Genomic DNA, 13,303 nt, shown 5'->3' with positions numbered 1-13,303 from the left:
ACCAAAATGCCAGGGATTACCTAATTTCAGTGAACACAGCTATGTATATGTAAGCTATGTTTGGATGTAAAATCAAAAAAACAAATGCAGTCATAACTATCAATGACTGCTTAAATGTTGCATTATTTCAATGGGAAATATGAACAAGACACACTACACTTCACAAGCAAAGGGAGGAGGCACAACACAGCACAACACTCCATAGAGCAGGGTGATCATGGGATGAGCTGATGCAAGTAAGGCACAGCGCAGGCCAGACCTGGGACTGCTTAGCTGCAGCATGAGATGCCAGAAGGAGAGCCACAGGGTCCTCTTCCACTGATCCCTAATGATTTGGCCAGCAGGAAGAGGTCAAAGGTCACAATTATATATGGGCAACACATATTATACAGACACACATACACATAAATAGAAAAGATAAAATTGATAAGCAGACAGATAAATAGAAGATCATTTGCACAGCTGTCGACTGCATGTCAACCAAGTGTAGTTTGTGATACTTATGCACCACCGTGGGAGAGAAATCAAGTTTATTCTACAAGCACCATCATCTGTTACAGGACCTGTTACGATCCACTATTACACTTTCACTGGTCAAATGCTATAAGATTCATGGAACAAAATGGCTGCATGACAACAAAAAAGAGTTAAAGTAATGAACAAAGGAGCACCTCAACTAAATGCAACACAGCACCCACACAGATACCTCCTGAGGAGTGGAAGCACCACACATGCACAGATCACGATGTGCCAATACAAAACCCATGCAGGTTGCTTCCATCAGCCTGATGTGTTGCAAGACGAGGCAGTTACATCATGCCACTGTGTTACAAATTGCAGCTCATGTTGATGAAAAACAAGGAGAGACCTGCCAAAAAGCTTTTGACTGAATAATTCACTTCATGGCATCTGTAAAATATCAGCAGGCAAGACTTTGGGGATCAACAATGGGTTTGGATTTGGCTGTCAGACCCACCATCAGTTCTGAACTCTTGATCTCTTTCACCTCTCATCTCTTGTAGTACAAAGTTCTGGACATGTTTAGCTGAATTTCATGAGTGGAACAAAAGGGGTTAAACATGAGTCTAGCTCTGTCATAACTAAAAAAATATATCCTCCAAGAACTCTAAAGGTGATTTATTTGAGCACTGTGCCTTATTACCTAACAATGTTATCACCAATATATCAATGTGTCAGCTTGGAGTTGTTGTCTTGATTTGCAGTCATTCCACCCCACAGACTTTGGTCAAAAATAACTGCTCTTAAACCCACAATGTATGGATTTTCTTTTGTGGCACACTAGGTCGCAACATTCAAATAAAAGACTTCAGAAGTTACATGCTTACATTATTTCCCCTGCCTAAACTAGGCTAAACATGTCCAACATCTGTGTACTGGAGTAACAGAGATTGAATTAACATCAATATTAACTGAGACAATACTTTAACAATACAATACTTATACAGACAAAACAGAATACAGACAATACTTATAATCACAGTGAGGCCAGCAAATCTCCCAATCTCAAAAAATCTGATCAGTCACACAATAATTCTGCAATCAATTTATGTTAAGTGTATGATCAATCCTAAAACAAATACAAAACAAAAAAATTCACATCTCACCCAATACATCAGATGTGGAAAGTGACTGGATTAAATCTTATAGCCCGTCAGCTTTCTGTATTAGTCACAGCAAAATACAAACGTTAGAAAAGCGAAATGGGGAAAGGGGGAAGGTTTGAAGGAGTCTGGGCCTTACACTCTGACAAGCCACTCGAGTACAAATTCCAGCCAGGAGGCCCAGAGGAAGGCTGGAGGGTTGTGATGCCTGAAGGGAGCCCTGGGGCTGTGGGGCCGCAGGGGCAGGGGCTTGGACAGAAGGCGAAACACTGACCACTGGCTCCAGCTTAGCCACAAAGCAGCCACAGGGAGACAACAACAGCCGGCAAAAGCAGTGTGAGTAAGGCATGGAGAGAAGGAAGAAGGACAGAGAACGTGGGGAAGAGTGGGAGATAGAAGAAGACAAGGTTAACATGGAACTTTGGATGAAGAAAATGCAATGGTTTGCAGTTAGTAAGTAGTAGTATTAGTGGGCTGAAAATGATTCCTATAGAGTGACAAAATGACAACGTTTTTTTGGAAGTGCAGACCAGTTCAAACAGTTTATCGTTAGAGTGACACATTAGTAAGATGTTACTCGAAAGGGAATGTACTGTAAAAGTGAAAAGAAAAGAATAAGTCCCCACTGGGTGAGTGTGTACTGAGCTATCAACCAGCAGATGTGGGCAAATACATTGGCTGGTAAAGAGTGTTGTAGTTATGACAATAATTAATGTTACAAGTACGGCTTATACGCCATTCAGAGTTTTACTATCCTTTGTAATCAATTTTGACAGTGCAGGCCAACTGTTGGGCTACAGGGTTTCAATGCTGAAAAAGGTTCATCTGTCTTCCAGTTTAGTTTTTCTAACCTTACAGTGTTAAATAACTGACGGTCGATTCCTGGTCAAATCACCAATACCAAACAAAAGTAAAAGCCTGTAGACACAGAAAAAACTATAACTCCTAATGAGCATTTCAGCAGGAGACACTGAATCACACAGTCAGTATATTTCACTTTATTTTCTAACAGTCTGCTGGGAAAAATACATATGCTAAACTTTGACTGAACAAAACTGTCTTTGTTAATTCTGTGAATAACCTAATGACAAACCCAAAAACTTGTCTGTCGTCAGGTTTGTGTGGTCCCTGCAGCCCACATTTCTACTCAACCAAAGATCACTTCTGAGGGAAGAGCCTCCACTCTGTAACACCACTTTACGATGGCGAGCAGAGGGGCAAGTGCTTCTGTAGCTCCAACTCCAACAAAGTGACACCTTCCCGAGTTAAACAAGCTGACAGAATTAACTGACGCAACAACAACTTCAGTCATATAAATAATAGCTTAATAATTTATCTGATAAATTTCTTAGATGCAAATCAGGACCTTCAGTATTCGGATCAAGTCGCTAAGAGGATAGTAAGTAAGTAAGCAATACAAGTGCATGACGAAAGCAAGAGAAACAGTTATAAAAGTAAGTGTAAGAGCACTGGAGCCAGCACACCACCAGAGGGGATTATATTTCACTCAGTCATAAGTCACAATGGTTCTCCCCAGTCAGGAGGGTCACAGACACCCTGCTAATATGTTCCCCTGCTGTGTGTCTCTGTCAATATGCACCAATAAAATGAAGCATGTCAGTGACAGTTAGTGCTGTTAGAGACAAATGACAAGACATCAATAATACGAAGATGGGAAGCAAAGCGATTTACAGGGGCACTGAAGATCCTCATCAGGCGTCTCTGAGCCTCCTCGGTGGGACTGAGCGGTGCCTCCTACAGGTCAAAGCAGCAACACATTGACACGAAGCCCATTGACAAAGATGCAGCAAATGACCATGACTATCCCATGACTACATACGAAGACAGAGTTACAAAACATATGATTTATTCAGCCACAGTCAGCCACAGCTGCATTGAATCATATTTCCCACACACTCTGCACACAAGTCTGTCATCAACATTACAAAGCGGTTATTGTAGAGTCAGATTTGTAGAGGCCATATCAGGAGTAGGGCTAGGCGATAAAACTAACTTGATGGGTCATTGCAGTATCCTTTACATCGATGATGATGATGATAAGCTTTGTACATTTTTACTCAATGTGGATGAACAGCCTATCCCACTGCAGAAATAAATGTGACAACAGTCAGCCTGCAGTTTTTGCCATCCATGTAAAAGTACACTCTCATTTCCTACCGAACAGCATTGTTTGAGCGACTAGTGAAGAGAGTGGACATGCATGTGGGTGTCCTCTGATAAAGAGGAAAAATCATGAGAACTAAGTAACACAAAAGCTACATTTTCCTCTCTGCCTCTGCCACAGTGGAGGGAATGAAAAAGAGTTCGGGATATATTGCACTTCACTGAAGTCAATGTACATTATCCACACATGCAACTGAAGGGCGGCGGTGTTATCAATCTTATAAACACCTGAACAAGCAGAATTCAAACGTGGAGAAATGTGACATCTTCAGCCAATCTGCCCACAGTAACTTGTTGCCGCATCTTAATCTTCACCCATTTTGTTTTACACAGCCATATTTTATGCTAAAGTGAGGAAAGTGAACTTGCGTTGAGGAAATTGTTGAGCAATGAATGAATAAAGCAATGAATAAAGGCTCAGATGGTTGGCAACATTTTAGTAAAATATTTTCTAACGTTTACCTAATGAACCCTCTGGTTTCTTCAGGCTTCAGTCATTATCAGGATATTCATCAAACTGGCAGCAATATCAAATTATTTAACGCAATAAATACTAATATTGATCAATATGGAAAAAATTATTGTGATCATATTTTTTTGCCATATTGCCCAGCCCTAGTTAGTAGTTCTCCCAAATAAGGAGGAAAAGGAGCCTCAAACAGCATGCACAAGACATAATGAATTCCACACGCACAATAATACAACTCTCTGGTTACAGCAATAATATTTGCAAGACACGAATTGCAACAAACCAAGTAAGTGGATGAGTACAGTGTGCCAGCATAAATTTAAACTAAAATTGTGAGTTGCGCCACCTGTGCCTCAGATCCTCTCCCAGAATGCAGCAATGAATCAATTGGCTCTGCGTCAGTTTCCTTTAGCTACTAAGCTAGGCTACTGTATTCTCGTGTTCGGAGCAGTCTCTAATGGGACTGCTGCCTTATGAGCTGCATTCTGCTGTGTAAGATTTGATAGGTGAAAAAAGTAGCAACTGTCTTCTATGTTTTAATGATAGACTCTGCCACAGGCAGGGGTTTAATAATCAGAAATTTCATAACGAGCAAGCTCCTAAAATTTGCAAAACCACAAAAACCCCTGTAGTTTCACAAATAAACGACTGTGTTTTCACAGCAAAACCAAGTTTGTGAGGAAATGAGCAAGTTGAAGACAGAATTCTGGGTTTGTAACTGAAATGTAAAGGAAGTAAGCAAATTCTTCCTCCAACCTCAACAACTACTGCCTAGGTGCCCAGCAAAGGCACTCAACAATGGAGGACTACTTCAGTTCCCATAAACAAAAGGGCCAGTTTGCCATTTTAAAGCTCCACTGAAAGAATAATAAAGACCAAAGTGCTTGACAGACTGAGGCTATACATGTGATATCTAAGCAAGAACCACATTGCTCTTCTGCTTCAAACATGCATTTCAAAAGGCCATGCACTTTCCATACCAATGCCCCAAATGTTGACCATACATGCTAGGTGTGGACACTGTACCTCTTGCTGACTGACAGCAGGTTGTTGAATGGGATTGATTCCTGGAGGGGGAGACAGTTGACCAGGAATAGGGAGAGGAGGATCAGGGTTCACAGGAGTTGTAAGTGGAGAGGGTTTAGAACCTGGGTTGAAACGTGACGAAGGAGAGAGGGAGAAAGATTTTTGGGCCACTTGGGTGGTAGACGGAGGATTTGCATGGGTGGGTTTTCTGGCAGCAGTTGGTTTGGGTGCAGGGATGAAGCCAGGAGGTGGAGACAAGAGCGAGGGCTTGGGAGCCGGAATAAAGCCAACAACCGGTGGGAGAGATGAAGGTCTGGAATGAGATGATTTGGAAGAAGCTGGAGCTGTGTGCTCAAAAGCCACAGGGGGTTTGACATCCTGTATAACTATATCAGAGCCTGTAGATTTGTGATTGATGTCTGGTGGCTCAAGGGTAGTTTTATCCTCTTTCCTCTGCTCTTTCTTCTCCTTTAGCTCAACTTTTTCCTCTTTCTTCTCATTTTTCTTCTCTGACTCTATTTTCTCTGGTTGTTCATCCCTGCATATTCGTGGACGGGACTCCCTTGTCCTGCCTCTGATGATGAAGTTTGTCAATCCTCGGGAAATGTCATCTTTGTCTTCTGTTTTGATGACATCATGTTTAAAAGAGAACCCTGACATCACAGGGGGCTTAGAAACTGAAGCTGGTGCTGACACTGCTTTAACTGGTTCAGCATCAGGCTTGGCTGTTTCTGGAGCTTGGTCTGATAATTTCGTTGACACAGGGGCCCTGTCTTCTTCTGTGGGCAGGACTTTTCGGACAACACGACGGACCACTTTCACTACTTTCTTGCGTGGCAGATTCTGGTCATTTGTAGTATCTATCTGGTTGGTGCTGTTGCCTGGAAGTTTGATATCTTCGGCTGCACCATTGACCACACTTTTGCCCAGTAGGCCATTTTGCTCCCGCTCACTATTAATAACTTTAGGCTCGGGGCTCAGAGCAGCTTGTCGTGGCTCAGGACTCCTAAGATGCTCTGCCATCTTTGCTGGTGGCTCAGGGCTGGTGAAGCGCTCTGGAACTTTAACAGGTGTCCTGACGTTAGGTGGGGAGGGACTCCTGACCCGGGCTACCGACCCACCAGTGGAAACTGACATGGGACTTTTTGCCCGGAATAACCCCCTGCCAGGGTCTAAAGCTGGAACTGACTTGGACTGGTTGGACAGCCCATTACTGTCTGGCTACTCACAGAAAGGAAAGAGAAGAGGTAAAAGAATGGAAAAAATGAAGGAAAATCCAGGTATCCTGTCCTACCAACATATCAATATCAAAACATTGGTATTAAAAACTGAGCAGGATGTGTATGCAGTCATGGTGTGCAATAATTACTAAAGACAAGTAAGAGACAAGAGTTTAAGACTAACCCAAACAGACAGGCCTATTAACCTTGATGCAATATTAGTGTGTGTGTGTGTGTGTGTGCGTGCGTGCGTGCGTGCGTGTGTGTGTGTGTGTGTGTGTATAGTCTCAGAACATCAATCACACAACTCCACGAGACATCTCTTTTAATCCTGAACTACAAAAAAAATGCCTGACTGTACAGAACAGGACCGAGCAGCCAACTGCTACATTCATCACTGACTCTTGGGGGTGAAACCCTGAAATCCCATAATAGGCATTACTGAGAAGGGTTTGCAGGGCAGTTAGGATGCTATGAGGAAGTAAGAGTGTCTCAGAGAATGATCATCTGCTGACTGTATGCCTCTAACTGCAGAAGGTATTTTTCCACACAATTGTGAACACATTTCTATGGCTGTTACACATATAACACCCCTCCATGACTGGCTAAAGGGTCTTCAGTCATATCTTCGATGGAGTTCATGCTCTTGGAGAGGCTGGGAGGCCTGGTTTCCTGGGTAGTTTTAGCTGTTTGAAAACGCTTTAATGTTTTACTTATTTACTATCGTCAAAATCAATGGGCCTCATGCAAGAACAACTCATACAGATTTGCTCTGTATGAGTGATTAATGAGAACTTGTTGCACTGACAAATGTTTTTCATGTCATCTAATATCACTAAAACTATGCTAAATTTGTTGTCCTTGTCTGCTGAATTCAACAGCAGGACTGACAGTCAGTGGACAAATATGACACACCTCTTTTGAGTGGATTGTGTGTGTGTGTGTGTGTGTGTGTGTGTGTGTGTGTGTGTGTGTGTGTGTGTGTGTGTGTGTGTGTGTGTGTGTGTGTGTGTGTGGCTGGCTCTGTCCAGAAAGGAGCACACTTTGCTCCACCTAGGTTGCAAAATGTAGGTATATTTATTTAGTACTGTTTTATTGGGCATCGATCTCATATTTACACACATATTGTCAAATCTTGAAATGTAAATAAGTGTTTCAGGTTGCGGTTATATCCGTGAGACACAGCTTAACTGTGAGCCTGCACAGACACAGTGCAGACAGATGTACAGATTAAAATGAGAGCAAATCTGTTGCATGAGACATGGGAGAAGGAAAAATGAATCTGATAAAGCTTGTCAGCAAATTTAAGTTAAAACCAATAACAAACCTGGTCATAGGGACCCGGTTTTGCTAAAGCTATAATACATAGATAGTGTTATTGTTAAAAATCATAATATAACCACAATATATAACGCCAGTCGTACTTCAGCCGTTATTTTGGTGAAAATAATACAAAAGTAGTATAATCGGCAACTCACTACTCTACACAGACAGTAATATTACAAAGTACCAAGTAAGTAAGTAATATACAATATATTGCATTTGGAATGAAACCTGTCTAACCCTGACGCACACATGGTACACCATGCATGCAACGCACGTTCACCAGCCATTGCCACCTTTGTCTCAAATAAATCCAGGTAAACCACAGTTACAGCATTATAGTTTGGGGCATCTGTTAAGCTAATGATCAAATCTTTCAATGCACCTATTCAAATAATGGTGGCATTCATCAGGTTGAAATGTGTATTAATGACAGGTTTGTGTAAATAAAGAGTTTTTCTGAATCTGACAAGTACAAGCAAGCCTCACAGAAAAAAATGAGAGGTTTAGGATATGATTGTTAAAATGTTCTTGCACAAGATCCAGTGTTTGTCCAAGTCTTATCTACAACCCAGACTCGAAAAAGGCTGTGATGCTGTGTAAGAAATGCATAAAACAGAATGCGATAATTTGCTAATAATTTTTGGACATATACTCATTTGAAAACAGTACAATGACAATATATTTAATGTTCTACCTCATCAACTTCATTGATTTTTGTAAATATCTGCTTATTCTGAATCTGATGCAGCAACACATTTCAAAGACTGGGCCCAAAAACACCTGTTTGGAACATTCCACAGGTAATCAGGTTCATTGGTAACAGGTGATAGTATCACGATTGGTATGAAAGGGCCATCCTGGAAAGGCTCAGTCATTGACTACGTTTACATGCAGTCAATATTCGGGTTATGGTCAATATTCCGGTTTCTGAAACATTCGGAATAACCTGTTTACATGTGTGAGCAAACAGGGTTATTCCTGTATACATGGTAATTGTAATCAATTGGGACATACCGATCAAAACAGCGACGCACGGACAGTGTGTCGACGCACGGAGAACGTCATGACGCAATGTGCGTCATCTCAGCTTCTTCTTCCTGTATCCAAAAACAACGACAACAGCAGCAGCAGCACGGTGGATAATGAACAGCCTGGGGCTGGTAGCAGTCGCCTTCGTTTGCGCTTTGGTGCTGGTACTGACCCACCACCAGTACTTGACACTATTCTGTCTCACTTTCTTCATTAATGGGAGGCGAGAACGTGAAGAAATAGGAAATGGAGCCGGAGCTGTGCCATCCATATCCATGCTACCTGCACTCAAAAGACCAAGATTCCTTGCAAATAGAACATGCGCAGAACACAAATTAATGTTCCGTTCAATGGGGATATTCCGATAGGCGTATACATGACCAAATATTCGGGTTAGAAAAGGAGTAACCCAGGGGTCATATTCAGGTTTTTAAAAAATGTAATATTTTTCAAAAGAGTTATTGGTGTTTACATGGCCGTGCGCAACCTGGTTATTGCTGATATTCCAGTTATGAAAGGGTTACTTGACTGCATCTAAACGCACTCAGTGACTCACTTCACTTTGTGAACACAAGATTGTATAACGGACATTACTACACAGGCTTGGGAACACTTCACGAAACCAGTAAAGTAAGTAAACACAGTTTGTTTGCTCTTGAATGCTTTGTTTTTATTTACATTTTACACAGCATCCCAGCTTTCTTGGAATCTGGGTTGTAAGCTAATGTGTGTAATGCTAAATTTCAATTGGTCAAATTCTATCTATAAATATATATACACAATATCGCTAAAAAAACACAGCTCTAACATGACTCTGACGACCAGATATCTATTTTCTCGAGTGAAAACTCTAATAAAGGACAATGTTTACTTACACTTTTGCTGCCTGGCTTGTTCTCTTCTTTGATCTAAATATGTTGATAATAATAAAGAAACCTAGATCAAAACCTTGGCACTACATGAAGCCGTTGTCCTTTGCACACCATGCAAACCTCAAAACATGCTAAATTCATGAGCCATCTTTTTCATAGAAATGATTTTTGCACAAACATCTCTTTTTTACACTCTGTCCTACTATTTCAAGAAGTAAAAACTGATGCACGCGCTGCATTGGACGTGCATGGGTTCAGTGTCCAGCAAAAGACATTGGTAGTACTGTACAAAGCCACAGCATATGGGTTAACTGCTATAATATGCTTATACGTGAGTGAAAGCCATCAAATTCTTAGTATGACGCAGACAAAGTCCACACGTATCTAAAGGCACACAAGTTAATACACAGTGTAAAACACTGTAAAACCATGCAGTGTAAGAGTACTTGAAATGTCAAAATGAGACTTCCCTTTTTCTCCCAGAAGGAAAAGCGAGATGAAAATGCCATGTTGGCTGATCTGCTGTCATGGGCTGTGATAGATGAGATGAGAGCTGAAGGAGGAGAAGGTGGAGGAAAGCTAGGACAGGAAGAATGGTGAGAATACACAGAGACTGATGAATAGGAATGAGGATTTTCAGGTGACAGATATCATAAAATGTTCAATGTAGGCGAAAGAAATGAAAAGAGAAATGAAAACAGAGATTGCAAAAGTACACCACAATAAAAAGTAAGGCGGAATCTGCAAAAACACATCTGAATCTACACAAAAATTCAAGCACACTACTGAGCTAATCCTGACTTTGGTATCATTTAAAGAACAAATGCCAAATGCCCTCAGAGGCTGATGCATACTTGTGGTCATGGTTCCATACCAACATCATTCTCTAAAAATAATGTCCAGGATTATGAACTGCTTTGGGACCTTTTCTGGCTCATATTAAGCACTTAATCTTTGTGTCCGTCTAGAACATCAGTTACTTTCATTCATTTCTCTTTATCTTCATTAATAAAGATGGTGATGTTGCATCAAACTTCTACTTGGCCATGAATCAAAGACAAGTTGGAACAGAGTAAAGTAGGATCCAAGAGTTCTGACAAACAGAGGAACAAGAGTATTAGATATAAGCAAACCAATGTCAGCACCTGCTCATGGATTATGGATGCTTTGATACATTTTTGTAACATTAAATCCTGTCGTCATTTGAGCTTGAGGTCGGGCTATGTGATGATATGTAAAGTGAGACGATAAAGTTGGATACTGCCAGAGATTTTGCCATATCTCTGAGGTGTTTGTGGTAATACAGCATTGCTATATTATTTATAGATTGATGTCTGGTTCTTAAAAACGACAGGAATATCCCTTAATAAGTTTATTGGCCATCAATTGTAATTAAAAATTAAAAATAGTGCATCACTGACAATTGATTTCTTGAGAGTGGGTACAACATAGATTTGATTTAATGTGATTGTGACATGATCAGTCCTACCTCAGTTTTTTCCTTTCCCTTAGTAAATAATCAATTTATCACAATCGAAAATGAGAAATGTTATTTTTGGGGTGGTAGTCCCACACAAAACATTAGTCTCGGATCCTCCCTTACGTTTGCACTGTAAATCCAAGGGCAAGGGCAAGGGTAAATGCCTTGAACTTATCTATCTGTACACAAAACAGAACAAAGCAGGTCTCCAAAAATCTGACTTGGGCCAGAGCTGTCTGGCTTGCTACGATCAGCATCAACATCCCTAATGTCCCCCCATAAGAACTTCCAGTGTCCAGGTTTGGCTCAGGGTTAGTGGCTTCTATAAATTCTCAGGTAATAAGCACACTGACTGATGTATTTATTTCTGGATTAGACAGTGGCAGAGTAGGACTGTGGGCCACATTGCACCCTCAGAAAAAGGCTAACCAGGCACAGATAACTGCTATAGGTGGGTGCTGAAGTAGTGTGCATCATATATTCATATATCACAAATATCTTTAATTGTGCTAAACTACAAATAAGCAATTTATATATATGTGTGTGTGTGTGTGTGTGTGTGTGTGTGTGTGTGTGTGTATGTATGTATGTATGTATGTATGTATGTATGTATGTATGTATATGTATATGTATATGTGTATGTATGTATGTATTCCTTACAGAAAAATCTATATTTACATAGAAAAGAGACATTGTAGACTTTAAGACTAGTTGTTGTGTGATATATGAGGGTGCTGATGCATTAATATATTACTTAGCTAACTACACACATACGCAGTATATATGAAAGCACTAATTAACACAAAACCCTTCCAAAAGCTAAAAAGCACATATGTATACTCCAAAGGCAAGTCAGAAGTGTCGCTACAGGTAACAGATGAAAAGTTTCTTGAAGTCAATAATTTAACTTTTATTAAATGAATTATCGTCTACAATGTTGCCTTGGTTTACAATTAGTATTGGAAGCAACTGTTATTTAAACACAGAACCGGGATCCTGCCTTACTTGTTATTATGTCCAAATAATGCCTTTTTGCTCTGAACTGGTATTACTTGTTGGCCTCGTGTAACAGGTTGTTGCAGATGACGTCATGTCACTCTTTTGCTGTGGCTCAAACTGCAGATGGAGGGCCGGAAGTGATTTTCTGCATAGGAAGCACTATAACACACACTCAAAATGCCTAAGTTTTGCATCGTTTGAGGTTGCTCAGATCAATCAATTTTTAAGGGTCAAAAATGCAAGAAACTGACCAAAAACTGCCAGAAAAAATGTCTGGTTAACCATCTGCGGTTGGAAGGAGCCGGGTCAGATGATGGTGGAAATAACATTTGCTGCTGTTTTAAATCTATGGTAATAGATTTAAAGTAATAGCTACAAGTAACGTGACAAATATGTTAAGAGTTTCACATAAGACAGCTGAAAGTGAATAACGTATCCTGTCTTGTTTCGCGACGATCCAAGTCTTTAGTCAAGTCGAAGCACCTTGGTACCTTGGTTGTGGACCCAACTGCTAGCAAGACAATTGTTTGCCTCTATATTTTTTTATGCTTTCATTTGGTTTCTTGAGTAGAACAACATCTTAATGACCAGGTAGTTGCTTATATCTACTGCCTCTACAGTAGGCTTTCAGTTAAATTGAAAAATTGCTCCTCTTCATAATGTAAAGGTCACATCTAACATATAATCTGATTTTCATTTTTTTCCTCTTGTCATTTTATCTAAACTGAACTTCCCTCCATCTCGTCCACAGTTTTCACTTCCTGCCCTATGTCTGAATATAACGTCATGTGGAAACAACCCAAGGGTTACATGAGATCCACAACTGGACATTGTTTTCTAATTGCTATACAATTGGCCTTCAGTTGGATGTTTGGTAAAATAATCTGTCCCTGGTGCTTCTTGCTAATGTTTACAGTTGAGTGGCTATAACCCTGTTTGTAGTTGACCAGGGATGGAGGTCTGATCTAAAGCAACCTAACCAAGCCAAACATACATAAATTATTTTCTAAAAACAAGGACCAATCTGAAAAGGGACCTGAGGACATGAATCGAAATGTGGTCAACCTGAACATACC

At 40.5% G+C, this 13,303-nt stretch overlaps 2 protein-coding genes across 8 annotated transcripts in view; both read right to left on the bottom strand.

Moving 5' to 3' along the window:
- The window catches only part of LOC139336735 (unconventional myosin-XVIIIa-like), a 166,937-nt gene that overhangs the window by 116,754 nt on the left and 36,880 nt on the right, over nucleotides 1-13,303 (bottom strand). For 4 of the 7 annotated variants that reach the window (XM_070970932.1, XM_070970934.1, XM_070970933.1 and 1 more), the window contains exon 3: nucleotides 260-325. The exons of the other annotated variants lie outside the window; for them this stretch is intronic. In XM_070970932.1, coding sequence (XP_070827033.1) covers nucleotides 260-325 — 66 coding nt within the window. The remainder of the gene's footprint in view (nucleotides 1-259; nucleotides 326-13,303) is intronic. 7 annotated transcript variants of the gene reach the window in all.
- LOC139336461 (neurofilament heavy polypeptide-like) lies at nucleotides 3,280-11,491 on the bottom strand. The gene is made up of 3 exons (XM_070970595.1): nucleotides 11,450-11,491; nucleotides 5,256-6,522; nucleotides 3,280-3,377 (listed from the first exon to the last, which is right to left on the bottom strand). The coding sequence occupies exons 1-3, from the start codon at nucleotides 11,489-11,491 to the stop codon at nucleotides 3,280-3,282; spliced, it is 1,407 nt and encodes a 468-aa protein (XP_070826696.1).

The sequence above is a fragment of the Chaetodon trifascialis genome, chromosome 9, assembly GCF_039877785.1.
Source record: "Chaetodon trifascialis isolate fChaTrf1 chromosome 9, fChaTrf1.hap1, whole genome shotgun sequence".
Lineage (NCBI taxonomy): Eukaryota > Metazoa > Chordata > Actinopteri > Chaetodontiformes > Chaetodontidae > Chaetodon > Chaetodon trifascialis.
Note: the sequence above shows the minus strand (reverse complement) of the source record. Positions and strands in the feature narration are given on the sequence as shown.

Bases quoted from the DNA above. Each gene is read 5' to 3' on its own strand.
- LOC139336461 (XM_070970595.1), bottom strand. From the start codon at position 11,491: ATGTTGATGCTGATCGTAGCAAGCCAGACAGCTCTGGCCCAA. The intron at 6,523-11,449 runs GTCAGATTTTTG...TTCTGTGAGTAG, and splicing joins GCCAGACAGCTCTGGCCCAA to CCAGACAGTAATGGGCTGTC. The intron at 3,378-5,255 runs GTATGGAAAGTG...TTTGACCTGTAG, and splicing joins GGTCAACATTTGGGGCATTG to GAGGCACCGCTCAGTCCCAC.